We start from the raw sequence: 13,128 nt of genomic DNA on the forward strand, positions 1-13,128 counted from the left end.
GAGGTGGAGATGACATGAGCGGGCGAGTGACTGGGGAGAGAAGGAAAGATCTGAATCAAGTATGACCCCAAGACAGCAGGCTTGTTGCTGGCGAGTAATGGTGGAGTCACACACGGAGATGGCAATATTGGGCATAGGTAGGTTAGTGGAGGTAGGAAACACAAGAAGTTCACTTTCAGATAGAGGGAGGATATAATGTTAGAGACTGTGGAAAGACAATCACTGGTGTTTTATATTAATTCAGGGGTGAGGTCAGGAGACGATGTGTATAATTGGGTGTCATCAGCATAGAGATGGTACTGAAAACCAAATCTAGTGATTGTTTGTCCAATAGGGGTGATGTATAAGGAGAAGAGGAGGGGGCCTAGGAAAGATCCTTGAGGAACCCCGACAGTAAGGGGAAAAGGGGAGGAAGAGGAGCCAGCAAAAGATGCAGTGAAGGAGCGGTCAGATAGGTAGGAGGAGAACCAGGATAGAACAGTGTCCTTGAGCCCGATAGAGTGGAGCATCGTGAGGAAGAGCTGGTGATCCACAGTGTCGAATGCTGCAGAGAGATCCAGGAGAATCAGCAGGGTGTAGGGACCATTAGATTTAGCTGTTAGTAGATCATTAGAGACTTTAGTGAGGGCAGTTTCAGTGGCGTGTAAAGAGCGGAAACCGGATTGTAGAGGGTCAAGAGAGTTATTTGAGAGATAGCGGATTAGGCGGGAGTAGACCAAGCGTTCCAGGAGTTTAGATATGATTGGAAGATTGGAGACAGGTTAGCAGCACAGTTAAGGTCAGCAGATGTTTTTAAAGTAATGGATGTATGCTGGAGTGTTTAAATGAGGAGGGAAAGATACTGGATGAGATAGAGAGAGATTAAATATTTTAGATAGATGAGTGGTGACAACCGGGGAAAGGGACTGAAGGAAATGTGAGGGAATACGGTCACTGGTGCAGATAGTAGGGCGAGAAGATGCAAGGAGCCTGATTACTTCTTCTTCTGTGACTGGTTCAAAGACAGAGAGTGAGCTAGATGCCATGGGAGAGGGAGAACCGTGCATGGTATTAGGGGATTGGGAGAAAATTTCCTGTCTGATATGGTCAATTTTTTCTTTGAAATAATTAGCCGAATCGTCAGCGCTGAGGTCGGTAGTCGGGGCTTTCACTCTTGGATGGAGCAGGGAATGAAAAGTGTCAAAGAGGCGTTTAGGATTTTTGGAAAGTGAGGTGATGAGGGTATTGAAATAGGTTTGTTTGGAGAGGTGAAGGGCGGAGTTGTATGTTTTAAGCATAAACTTATAATGGATGAAATCTTCGGCCAGATTGGATTTTTTCCACAGACGTTCAGCGCACCTGGAGCACTGCTGGAGAAAACGTGTTTGTAACGTGTGCCAGGGTTGTCGCGGTCTGTGCCGAGTTGTTCTAAGTGTAGGAGGAGCAGCTTCATCCAGGGCACTCTGCAGTGTATCATTATAATGTTTTAGTTTAGAGTCAGGACATGAGAGGGAGGAGATCGGGGCCAATGATGACTGCATTTTCTTTATAAGTTTCTGGGTGTTAATGCCACGTATATTTTTTTAAGTGTGGTAAGTGGAGGTGTCCTGAGCTGAGCTACAGTTACTGACAAAGAATGACAGAAGGTTGTGGTCAGAGAGCGGGAAAGTGGAGTTAGTAAAATCATGCACTGAGCAGAGCCGAGTGAAGATCAGGTCCAACGTGTTTCCATTTTTGTGAGTAGGAGAGTTAGTAAGCTGCGAAAGGCCAAAGGAGGAGGTTAGAGATAAAAGGTGGGAGGCAGATGTGGAGAGTGGGTTACTGATGGGGATGTTGAAGTCTCCCATGATGAGGGTTGGGATGTCACAGGATAGAAAGTGAGGAAGCCAGGTGGCAAAGTGATCCAGGAACTGATGAGAGGGGCCCAGAGGGCGATACACAACCGCCGCTAGCAAGGAGGAGGACTGGTAGAGTCTGACAGTGTGGACCTCAAAAGAAGGGAAGATAAGTGAGAGTACTGGGGGGATAACCTGAAAAGTACATTTGGCTGATAGGAGCAGACCAACGACTCCACCTTGTCTGCTCTCAGGTCTGGGGGTATGTGAAAACTGGGCCACCATATGAGAGAGCAGCAGCGGCGGTGTTGTCCGGCTGCTGGATTCAGATTTCATTAAGAGCCAGAAGGTAAGGGAATTTGAAAGGAAAAAGTCATGGATGTAGGAGAGTTTGTTACATACTGACCGAGCATTCCAAAGGGCACAGTTGGAGACAGAAGGCATGCAAGGAATATTAATGAGATTAGCAGGGTTTCTGAGTGTAGCAGGGGAGGGGATCGACTTACTATTACAAGAAGGGCCAGGGTTGGGAGAGATATCTCCTGCGACTAGGAGAAGGAGGATAGACTGAGCAGATGGTTAAGTGATTTGTGAGAGCATTTCTTGTTTTATATGGTGGGAGTGAATGGATCTGTGCAGTTTAGGGTTGTGAAAAGAGCATGAGTGCTGTACATAGGAGAGGAGAGAGGGGCCGATATGGATAGAGTACATAGAATGTGTGTAAGGACGGTGTATGTGAGTGAGTGCAGCAGCTAGAATATAAATTATACAAATACATATGCTGCTTATTTGTTGCAATGCAAATGTTGTGAAAGTAGTTTTCTTTGAATGTCTTACCTGCCTCCTGCCATGATTAACTGCCTGGGACTTTGATAAATGGAATTGGATAAAATGGACATAAATGCCCCCCTACATAAATGCTTCCCCAAAGCTGTGTCTGAATATATAGGAAAGTTCACTCTTAGATCTATCCCTAAATTAGCTCGTTAACAATCAATCAACTAGCTTAAGACAGCAGGAGGTCATAAATCCACGGAGAAATAAACAGGCTTACAGACCAGCATGGCTCATAAACTAAAGAAAACATCAGGCTACAAATTCAGTAAGAGATGAAAATATATACCAATAGCTCAGGATTGCAGAGATGACCATGCTGGCTTTAAAGGAATGAATGCAATGTATAACAATAGTTCAGAATTGCAGAGATGATAGTGTCAGTACTTGTGTGGGGGCCATCGTACTGCATGTGGGGGTCTGTGGGGGCCATCATGCTGCGTGTGGGGGTCTGTAAGGGCCATCATACTGCCTGTGTGGTGTTATACTGTGTGTGTGGGGGGGGGGGGGTGCTGTGGTGGTCATTATACTGTGTGGTGTGCAGTGGGGGGCCTTCATTTGTGGGATTTTGTGGGTGTCTGTGGGGGCATGATGCTATGGGGTAAATATACTGTTTGTGAGAGACTGTGGGGAGGCTTCATACAACCCCTTCCACACGATATGATGGCCACCACACAATGTGATGGCCTCCATATTGTGCGTGTGTGTGTGTGTGTGTGTGTGTGTGTGTGTGTGTGTGTGTGTGTGTGTGTGTGTGTGTGTGTGTGTGTGTGTGTGTGTGTGTGTGTGTGTGGAGCTGGGGTGGGAGGAAGGGTCATCATACCGTATGTGAGGTGGAGTTCTGGGAGGACATCATACTGTGTGCGGGAAGGTCTGTGGGTTCATCATACTATGCGTGTTGGGGTAAATTTTTGGGGTATTGATTGTGTTATCCTTCTGTATGTGTATATACAATTAGGTCCAGAAATATTTGGACAGTGACTGAATCTTTGTGATTTGGGCTCTGCATACCACGGTTTTGGATTTAAAATGAAATAACTGAGATGCAGTTGAAGTGTAGACTTTCAGGTTTAATTAAAGGGGTTTAACAAAAATCTCCTGTAAAATGTTTAGGAATTGCAACTATTTTTCTACAAAGCCTCCTCATTTCGGGCTCAAAAGTAATTGGACAAATTAACTTTACCATAAATAAAATGTTCATTTTTATTACTTTGTAGAGAATCCTTTACAGGCAATGATTGCCTGAAGTCTGGAAACCATGGACGTCACCAAACACAGCGTTTCTTCCTTTATGATACTTTAACAGACCTTTACTACAAATTACTTATGTTGGTGCTTGTTTGTGGGTCTTTCTTCTTAGGTTTTGTCTTAAGCATGTGAAATGCATGCTCGATGAGGTTGAGATCTGGTGATTGACTCGGCCATTGCAGAATATTCCACGGCTTTGCCTTAATAAACTCCTGGGTTGCTTTCACAGTTTTGGGTCATTGCCTATATGTAGTGTGAAGCGCCATCCAATCAACCATGCTGCATTTGGTTGAATCTGAGCAGAATATACAGCCCTATACACTTCAGAATTCATCCTGCTGTTTCTGTCTTCAGTCACATCATCAATAAACACTAGTGACCCAGTGTCATTGTAAGCCATGCATGCCCGTGCCATCAGACTGCCGCCACCATGTTTTACAGAGGATCTGGTGTGTTTTTAATCATGAGCCGTCCAAAGCCTTCTCCATACTTTATTCTTCCCATCATTCGGGTACAGAATGATGGGAAATTTTAATTGTTTTCCAGAACTGTGCTGGCTTCTTTAAATGTTTTTTTTTTGGCAAACTCCAATCTGGCCTTTCTATTTTTAAAGGGGTTGTCCACTACTTATTATCCCCTCCCCAATGTATCCTCCCCGGGCCCATAAGTGTATTTGTAATTACCTTCTGTTGCAGGTTCTGCCTGTGAGCAGTGCTATCGCTGACCACTCACAGGCATCACGTGACCCCCCGGCTGCAGCTGGCTCTGACATCCGCTGACGTCACGACAAGTCCAGGCTGCAGCCGAGGGTCCCTCTTCTGTGTTCCACCCGTGGATGCTGGGTTGTGGGCTGGGTTACCCCGCACGTCACACCCAGCATCCACCATGCGCTCTCCCTCTCCCCATTCATTGGGAATGCGCGCGATGGATGCTGGGTGTGACGCGGGGAATAACCCTGCCCACAACCCAGCTGCCACCGCGGGGACCCCAGCGCTGAGTTATGCCTCACTTGTCGTGATGTCAGCACGGGGTCACATGATGCCTGTGAGCAGCCACCGATAGCGCCACTCACAGGCAGAACCTGCAACAGAAGGTAATTACAAAGACACTTTTCCATTGGGGATACATTGGGGACATAATAAAAAGTTGTGGCCAACTTCTTTAAGGCTGATTAATGGTTTGTACCTTGTGGTGAACTCTCTGTATTAGATCTCATGATGTCTTCTCTTTATGATAGACTTAGATACTGAAACACCTACTTCCTGGAGAGTGTTCTTCATTTGGGTGGATGTTTTGAAGGGGTTTTTCTTCACTATAGAAAAGATTCTATGATCATCCCCACTGTGGTCTTCTATGGATGTCCAGTCCTTTTTGAGTTACCAAGTTCACCAGTGCACTCTTTTTTTTTTTTTTTTTTTTTTTTTTTTAACTTCTAACATTTCTGCTATCTCTCTGATGGATTTCCTTTTTTTTCAGCCTATTAATGGTCTGTTTCTCGTCTAATGAGAGCTCCTTTAACCGCATGCTGTGGGTTCACAGCAACAGCTTCCAAATGTAAATGCCACTCCTGGAATTGGCTCCAGACCTTTTACCTGCTTAATTGATAATGGATTAATGGGGGAATAGCCCATGCAGACCTTTAAAGAGCTTTTGAGATAATTGTCTGATTACCTTTAGTCCCTTTAAAAGAGGCAGCTACATATTAAAGAGCTGTAATTCCTAAACCTTTACTCCAATTAGGATGTGAATACTCTCAAATTAAAACAGAGAGTCTGTACTTTCAGCCCATATTGATTATATAACTGTATCTTGAATATGTTTTGGTAAACAGCTAAAATGCCAAAACTTGAGTCACTGTCCAAATATTTCTGGACCTAACTGTATATGTGTAGATAGCAAGATGGATATCTAATATATCTATCTCATACAATGGGAGTAGAGCTGTTACATAAAGCACATGCGCTGTTGTTGTAATGTGCTGTTCTACAGATATCCTATATATAGCATCTTTCCTGAGAAAGGATTAGCACGTTGGTTAACAGGCCTGGCAGATATGGGAACAAGGTTCTGTCACAATGTGCAGTTAGCTATACATAGGGATGTTACTTATTATATAATATAGAACAATAAACTTTTATACGTAAAGCTGTTTCAGGATGATTAAAATCTATATACAGCCAGAACTATTACGCGTCACACATACAACATATGGTGTTTTTTCTTGTGCCATTTTGCAGTATCTTTTTTTTATTATTATTATTATTTATTTATTTATTTACGTCTTTATTTAATGACTCCGGTTATATTTCTGAGATCTACTTTCCAACATTTCTTCCAAACCCACAGTTTGGAAAGCCGGTATCTCGGAGTGCTCCATCCTGCCCTGCTCCACATTATGCTGCCTCATTTGTGGTGGAAATGGATTAGATTAGATAATGTAAGGGAAGAAGAAAACATATTCCTGATGTACAGCTCTTCTGTTAAGTGCTCTCAGATGAAATGCTAAGATTACTAAATAATATATAAGATACTGCAGTCCTGCAGGGAAGAATGGGTTAAGTGCAAATGCTGCTATTGCTTTTAAAGAGAGCTGCTCTGTAAAAGCATCATGTTACAAGCAATAGAATAGAAAGAAAATAATCAGTTCAGGCATGAAATCCTTCTGACTGTATACATATAGTGCTCTCATTTCTAATATATGTTTCATAAAAGAATTTGGACCCTAAAAGATGATCTTGGGGGCTGTTGATGCAGAGGACTTGTTTGCTAGTATGTGAGCCAAACCAGCAACACCCATCGGACCACCCCATGACTTATGATGGAGTCCGTCGGGTTATGCAGAGGTGTCTGTCTCATGTGGTGCTGTTTGTACCCTTAAAATATGACCGTATCAATAACAGAGGAGCCAAACATACATGTGCTTATTGCACGCTCTTCTGTGACTCTGCATAGAAAGCTGTCACTAATGCAGCAAAAGCTGCTTCCGTGATAAGATTTCTTGAAAATAAGTTAATGTACATTCACACAACTATAATGCTATAATGATAATAGTTTCTTCATCGGAACCAACAGCCTCATGAATGCCTATATTGCTACTGTAAAGCTGGACATACACCGTAGATAGCTGGTGGCCAAATGATCATTCGGTCAACGACCGTCTCTCCTGTCTTCCCCATACACCTGAATGCTTGGCTCGGCCGAACGTTCCTGTGTTGTGTATCACCCTGCCGAACTAAAGGATCAGATGTTGAATTTCCATCTACCAGATCCTTTTCACCCCTGACATCATCTGCTTGAGGAGAGTCAGGAGGCCCCACACACATTAGATGGTCGGCGAGTTTAGCTAACTTTTATCTACTTTTATCTAACTTTTATTTATAACATGATGTTCGGTCCAGATGACTGCTTTAAAGGAAATTTCTGTTCTGTCTTAGGTATGTGCACACGATCCGGACAAGCGGAGCTTTGGACGCAGCATACTTTATGCTGCGTCCAAAGCGCTGCGTTCTATTGAACGCAGGTGAATCCGCATGTATTCATTGAACCATGCTGATTCACCGCATCCTATACATTGTACTGATCAGATTTCTCTTGCGGAGACTAGCGACTCCGTAAGAGAAATTGACACGGTACGGTCTTGAAAGACGTGCTGCATGTCTGTGGGTGATCCGCAGGCACAGATGGCCGCATAGTGGACATGGGACTTCTACAAATCCCATCCACTATTCTGTAACATCTGTACGCTGCAGGTTTGGCGCTGCATAAGCACGCAGCGTCAAACCTGCAGCGGCTCCTGATCGTGGGCACCCTTATGCAGCTGTTCAGGCATGGTGGCTGCCTCCATTATCCTCTCCTTTTAAATGTATCTCTTGCAATGCTTTTGTACAGTCATTTGTGTGGGTTTTAGTCCTTACTGATGTTTCTAATCACAGTTGCAGAATGAAGAAGAACCCGTAGAAAGTCCCCAGGCTTCGTCAGATGCTCCCCCTCCTTATAGCAGCATCGCTGGAGAGAACGCAGGTGAATTCATTTTTTTTTCCATTATACGAGCTGTGCATCATACTGTGTTAAAAATGTAACAAAAAAAAAAGAAATAATTAGCAGCACTAAAACCAATATTTCCTCTGTTATGCAGGAAACATACACATTAGTATCAGTACAAGCACCGTTGTACTCAGACCAGTCATATGTTACTGATCTTATCTGACTACCAGAAGACAGATAATAGTGTCAGTTGTTACTCAAGTTTCCACATATTTTTGTTTGTAGCCATATAGATTTCAGTAACTTACTAAGGGTTTTTTCCCACATTAATGCCATATTCACATGATTGACCTTAAAAAAGTTGTCCACTACTTGGATAACTCTTTGTCATACCCCACGCTTGGCCCCGATAAAATAAAAATACCTATACTCCCCTCCCATGCCGGCGCCAATCCTGCGGTGTCGGCACTCGCTCTCCCCGGGGCTCCCGTGCTGTTGTTGTGACACTTGACCTCAGTGCCCAATCAGCTGTGGCATCACTGTCCCAGCCTCCTGTCGAATTGAACACGAAGAAAAAGACAGAGATCACCTGCAGCCTGGACTTTCCTCTTCATGTTCGATTTGTTCGAAGGTGGTGACAGTGACGCCAGTGCTGTTTGGGCGCCAGGTCACAACAACCGCACGAGCACCAAGATCTCAAGTGCCGACACCGCTGTAATGGCTCTGGCATGGGGGAGGTGAGTATAGACTTATTTATTTTATTGGGGCCAAACATTTAGATCAAGAAGTAGTTGTCCTAGTAGTGGGCAACCCCTTTAATTGTGTAATAGGCGGGTCAAATACCCCTGCCATTCGCGAGAATTGGGGCTCTCGTGATCCCGTCTAACCATATAGAGAACCGATGGTTACACGTGTGCACGTCTTTAGCTTTGTACATTTGAAAGGGTTGGTTCACCATATAACATGTAGATAATGTTGATGACTCATAGAAAGAAATACTTGCAATTTAAACCTATTAAAAATCATTCTCCTTTCAAAAGATATGTACCCTCAAGGTTTAGCTTGAGGCACTCTAGTATTAATATTACTCACCACTACGTCCATCCATCTCATTCTCTCTTCTAGTTGTCGAGCATGCGCCTTTCCCTTTCCTTCAGTCACGCAGGAGCTGCCTACACCTCAGCCTGATCTCGTCCAGCTGACTGAAAGCTGTTATTAGGCACGGGAAGTGTCTAAAATCACCGTGTCTCCCGACCCTTCTTCTTGAAGAGGGGAGCTAAACCAGTAGTGTTTGTCTTCTACCAGTGCAAAGCCTACCAATTATGATGACTTTGTCATCTGGAAGCTGCTGTCTGCATAGGCAGCATTTGAGATGACTGAGTTCTGTCATCTCAATCACTGCCTTAACAGACTGCAGCAACCTGATGTCAAACTTGTCACAACTGCTTTGCTCTACACTGGCAGCAGTTGACAGTGAACATTGAACTTTCCTCCCGCCTCTCCTCTAACACACTCTTCGTCAACCTACAATCTGGCTTCCGTCCCCACTACTTCAATCCTCAAGGCTAATTTTTGGGACCCCTTCTCTTCTCCATCTATTTCTTGGGCCTGAGACAACTGATGAAGTCCAATGGCTTCCTGTACCACCTATACGCTGATATACCTGCCTTCCTACCAGTCATATCATCGCGCTTCTCCTAATGTTTTCTAAAACTGAATGTGGACAAAACTAATCATCTTTCTTCCATCTCATTCACTCCACCACCCTACCCGATTTAGCACAATATAAGACATCATGCTTTCCCCTGTACCGGAGGTCCACTGCCTCGGTGTAATCCTGGACTCAGTCCTGTCCTTCAAACCGCTCCTCGAAGTTATTACCTCCTCCTGCAACCTTCAGCTCCAAAAATATTTTCAGACTCCGTTACTTCCTCAACCATGAATATACTAAAATGTTAGTGCATGCCCCATCATGGCCTTCCTTGATTACAGCAATATCCTTCTCTGTGGTCTCCTAAATAACACTCTTGCACCTCTCCAAATCAATCTCAACTCTGCTGCCCGATTAATCCACCTCTCCTCTCGCTACTCCTCTGCCTGCTGCAAAATACTTCACTGGCTTCCAATTTCTCATCGAATCCAGATTAAATCACTAACAATAATTTACAAGGCCGTCCATTATCTGTTTCAGAGTTAAAAGGAAACTGTCAGCAGGTTTCTGAAGACAACAGGACATAGAGGCTGAGACACAGAATTCAGGGATGTGTCACTTGTCAAAGTGTGTGCTGTTGTTTACTAACTGTGAAGGATTGATCGCTAAGAGATTAATATTCCTGGACTAGTCCGCAACTAAGCAGCTCACTGTCTATGGACTTTGTACATGGAGTGCCTGGTGCTTTCTTAGCTCTGCTTCATTCGTAATCTGAAAACTATGATTGTGTGAGAACGGCAGCACCCAGTAATCTAAGTGATACATCCTTGGATTCAGCTTCTCTTTGCCTACATCAGGCTGCTGTCAGATGAGATAGCAAAAACCTGCTGACAGATTCTCTTTAACCGTACATGGTTGAAATCATGCTGTCAGTGTCTGATACATGCTGGCGGCATGCATTAATCTGTTAGATTCCCTTTAAGGGTTTTCCGGACATATGGCACATCCTATGCAACGTGTAGCGGCTGCTGTGAAGAGCTGCACTACTAGTCAGCAGCAGTTGGTACATATTGAGCTATGCAGTGCAGCTCCATACAATATGTATATCCGGCCACCAGCGAAGCTGATAAGAGCTGAGGGGTGGATAAACCTCGATAAAGCCGGATGAGAGATGCTTCTTGGGTAGGATGGAGGATATTCACTCTAATCATGTGTAAGGACAGCTTTATATCTGTATCTGACAATGTCTGCTTTTTAACTACATGGGCTACTCATTAATGACACTTTATTTACAGTATATTACTCACTTTAATTGCACCATTAATTCCACACCGCTTTACTGACCTCATCATCACTTTCCCCATTGGGACTAACAATCTGCATTCTGTACGAGCATGTCTTTGGTGGAAACCCATGCACCACGGGGAGAACATGCAAACTCCTTACAGATGTTGTTCTTTGTGGGATTTGAGCACAGGATCCCAGCGTTGTGAGGCAACAGTGCTAACCACTGATCCACACTGACTTATTTAGATACTACTAACTACATAGTGATTTCTACATAATGTTAATTACATTTTATAGTTGTAATTAAAGAAGCACTCCCATCAAAATTTTTATCCTATTTATGTATTGAAATTATCATATTATACAGCACTGTGTACTTACAATTACTCAATTTGCCATTCTACCCAGCTAATTCTTCTGTTTTCCGTTAAGTATATGACTTCATATGATTAACCCTTGTAAGCTCTATGTAGAAACGGGAGGTAAATTTTCCCTGCATGAGTTACTGCAAAAGTTCCTGGCAGGGGGAGAAGTGGAGCAGCTTGGTGAAGAGTTAGAGGGGAATAATAAATACAGGGAGAAGAGAACTCCTGTTTCTACATAGAGCAGAGAAAAGAGAAGAATTAGCTGGGTAGAAGGGCAAAATGAGCAATTGTAAGTACACAGTGCTATATAATGTGATGATTGCAATATATTAAGGGAATAAAAACTTTGGTGGGAGTGCTTCTTTAATCATTCTCAAGCTCTATGTTGTAACTATACTTTCATAGATCTGTAATTGGTTGTTATAACTGCATTCTCATGTGCGATTGGTGCGCATTATGATTACTGTGCATACATTCATATATACTTATTAATATTCTCATTGCATATTTAGACCAGTATATTCATTCTAGCGCTGATTGTTACATGTTGCATGCTACCTTTTGATTTAGCTCCATTTATTGATCATGGTGTTTTATATTTATCTAATCATTCACTGACAATCAGATCACCTCAAGTACCCTAGATATTTATCAACAATACAATAAACTTACTTTTGGTTATATTGGCTAAAATGTGACATTTTTTGGGATCATGCTACTAATGTGAAAGCTGCATTCCTTCTTACCTATTTTTAAATGATATCTTAATAAAATCATGTTTTTGTTATTTAAGTGGTCATTTCTTAGCCACTCCATTGTTCTTTCCTTGCTATAGTTTACATGATACATCTTAAATTGCTTACATTTCTTTACCACTTGGCAAGAATTTACTAAAAATGTGCATTTTGAGGATATTTGTGTTACATGTTTTTTTCCTTAGAATGTGTTTTGTTTTCTTTCATTACAGCATTTTTTGACTATAAGGATGAGCCAGGATTTCCAAAACCACCATCATACAATGTGGCAACATCGCTCCCTAGCTATGATGAAGCAGAAAGGACTAAAGCAGAAGCCACAATACCCTTGGTTCCTGGAAGAGTAAGTCTTCTGTACTAAGACTTTATTTTATTGACCTCAGTTTGTGGAATTTTGAATGTTCCACACAGTATAGATTAACCCCTTAATGACGTTGGACGTATGAGTATGTCCAAGGTCATATACCTGCACTCTTTGCAGGCTCCTGCGCTGAGCCCGCATGTTTTCGGGCGCATGGCAGCTGATCAGTACAGCTGTCATGTGCCCCTAACAGCTGCAGGTGGAATCGCGATCCACTCGCAGCTGTTAAATAGTTAAATGCCGTTGTCAATCTCGGACAGCAGCATTTAACCTCCGCTTACCGGAAGCGCAGCACTAATCTGGCCCATCAGTGCCCATGTCACATAACTGCGGGTTGGCGATGGGTTGGTATAACAACCCGGGGTCTGCAGGAGACCCCTGTGGTTGTCATTGCCATGATGCTATGAGCGCTGCCCAGCTGAAGCCCTGCTGTGTGTAGCACAGGCGATCGGAGGATTGTAGCTTCTAGTCTTCCATGGAGACTATTGAAGCATGTGTAAAGAAAAAAAAAAGTTTTTAAAAATACGTAAAAAATATAAAAGTTCAAATCACCCCCCTTCGCCCCATTCAAAATAAAACAATAAAAAAATATATATATACACATATTTGGTATCGCAGAGTTCAGAATCGTCCGATCTATCAATATATAAAAATAATTAATCTGATCGGTAAACAGTGTAATGAGGAAAATAATGAAAATGCCAGAATTACAGTATTTTGTTTGCCGCAACATTGCAATAACGGGCTATCAAAAGATTGTAGCTACTCTAAAATCGTCTAAAAAAAATATCAGCTCGGTGCGCAAAAAATAAGACCTCACTCGGCCCCA

At 43.0% G+C, this 13,128-nt stretch overlaps 1 protein-coding gene across 1 annotated transcript in view; it reads left to right on the forward strand.

Moving 5' to 3' along the window:
* NDFIP1 (Nedd4 family interacting protein 1) overlaps positions 1-13,128 on the forward strand; it is an 84,443-nt gene that overhangs the window by 36,777 nt on the left and 34,538 nt on the right. The window contains exons 2-3 of the mRNA XM_073651260.1: positions 7,829-7,916; positions 12,151-12,281. Of these exons, the coding sequence (XP_073507361.1) occupies positions 7,829-7,916; positions 12,151-12,281 (219 nt within the window). The remainder of the gene's footprint in view (positions 1-7,828; positions 7,917-12,150; positions 12,282-13,128) is intronic.

The sequence above is a fragment of the Phyllobates terribilis genome, unplaced genomic scaffold (assembly GCF_046119375.1).
Source record: "Phyllobates terribilis strain yellow unplaced genomic scaffold, ASM4611937v1 Scaffold_11__3_contigs__length_659146591, whole genome shotgun sequence".
NCBI lineage: Eukaryota > Metazoa > Chordata > Amphibia > Anura > Dendrobatidae > Phyllobates > Phyllobates terribilis.